This window comes from Orycteropus afer, unplaced genomic scaffold (genome assembly GCF_000298275.1).
Source record: "Orycteropus afer afer isolate SDZICR_OR568_19922 unplaced genomic scaffold, OryAfe1.0 scaffold00622, whole genome shotgun sequence".
NCBI lineage: Eukaryota > Metazoa > Chordata > Mammalia > Tubulidentata > Orycteropodidae > Orycteropus > Orycteropus afer.
Genome location: NW_006922209.1, coordinates 709,498 through 710,755, shown reverse-complemented (window position 1 = coordinate 710,755; position 1,258 = coordinate 709,498). Strand labels below are relative to the sequence as shown.

The 1,258-nt window shown below is 45.1% G+C and overlaps 1 protein-coding gene across 1 annotated transcript in view; it reads right to left on the bottom strand.

Moving 5' to 3' along the window:
* Positions 1 to 1,258, bottom strand: part of CBLIF (cobalamin binding intrinsic factor) — a 13,291-nt gene that overhangs the window by 8,612 nt on the left and 3,421 nt on the right. The window contains exon 4 of the mRNA XM_007956452.1: positions 432 to 613. Within this exon, the coding sequence (XP_007954643.1) occupies positions 432 to 613 (182 nt within the window). The remainder of the gene's footprint in view (positions 1 to 431; positions 614 to 1,258) is intronic.

The following is a 1,258-nucleotide window of genomic DNA, read 5'->3' as shown; positions in this document are numbered from 1 at the left end:
GTTATGTGTACGTCAGACTTTTAATGGTTTATAATTATTATGAACAAATTGATCATTGTTGATAATAAACCAAAAGAGTTCTTGAATTTATTTGTTTCTTTTCTTCCATTGAACTGAAACAAGTTCACATACATATGTTTTCACACTTCACCAATACTCACTCAACTCACTGCTGCTGAGTCAGATCCGACTCATAGCGACCCCTCCTTGGGTTTCTGAGGTAGTATCACTGTGGCAGTAGATTGCCCAACAGAATTAACGTTTACCTACATTTTACCAGTAGAGAAACTGAGGCACAGGTACCACAAAGGATCTACCTGAAGTCACACTAGCTGGCATTTCCCAAAGATAATAGCAGAAGCCTGGTCTTTTGATCCCATGATCCAGGCTTACTGGCATGGACCCAACAAAGAGCATCAGTGGTGTTTTACCTGCATGGCGAGGCCAGTACTGTAGATGTCTCCGATGATGCCATTGTCTTTGATCCTCGTGCTGATGTTCTCCACAATATTCTTTAGTACTTGACCAAACAGGACTCTGTAGCCTTCCTCTGAACCTATGGGGATCTTGTTGTACATGCAGGTCAGAGCCAAGGTCGCTACTGCTCCTGTGTCTGTGAATCATAGGGGGTACAAGACAGCCACCACCACCACAATGAGCAGCTAACATCGATTGTACACTTATTGTGCGCCAAGTGCATTATCTCATTTACTCTTCAGGGTACCCTGTGAAATAAGACCTGTGATTGTCTCCGTTTAAGAGATGAGGAAACTGAGGCACAGAGAGGCTAAGTAAGGCCAGGGTTTTATAGCTAATAAGTCACAGTGGTGGGACTCAAACCCAGATCTGAGTGTTTCTGCAGCTCATCCTTTCAGTTAACGTAGACTGGCAGTCATATTAAATCCCATCTATCATGTCCATTGTTTGTTTTTCAAAGTGCCACCAGTTCTTGATGGCCAACCATTAGCACTTCTCCGTGAGGCCTTCTCTGGTCGTCCCAGCACTGTACGTGCGTTCTCTCTCCCGACCCCCTCCAATGGTTGCCGTTTGTACCTGTTTCACTATCTCGGCACTCGCTGGCATCTTGTGTTGTTATCGTGCTCTGTGAGCTCTTGGGTGGCAGGAACTTTCGTCCCTGACAGCATCCAGCACAGGGCTGTTCATACTCTTTTCATCATAGATCTGTGTATACTGAATGAGGAGGCTCTGGCTTGATGAGACCAGAGCAAACGAGATGTGGCACATGACCTCTTTTTTC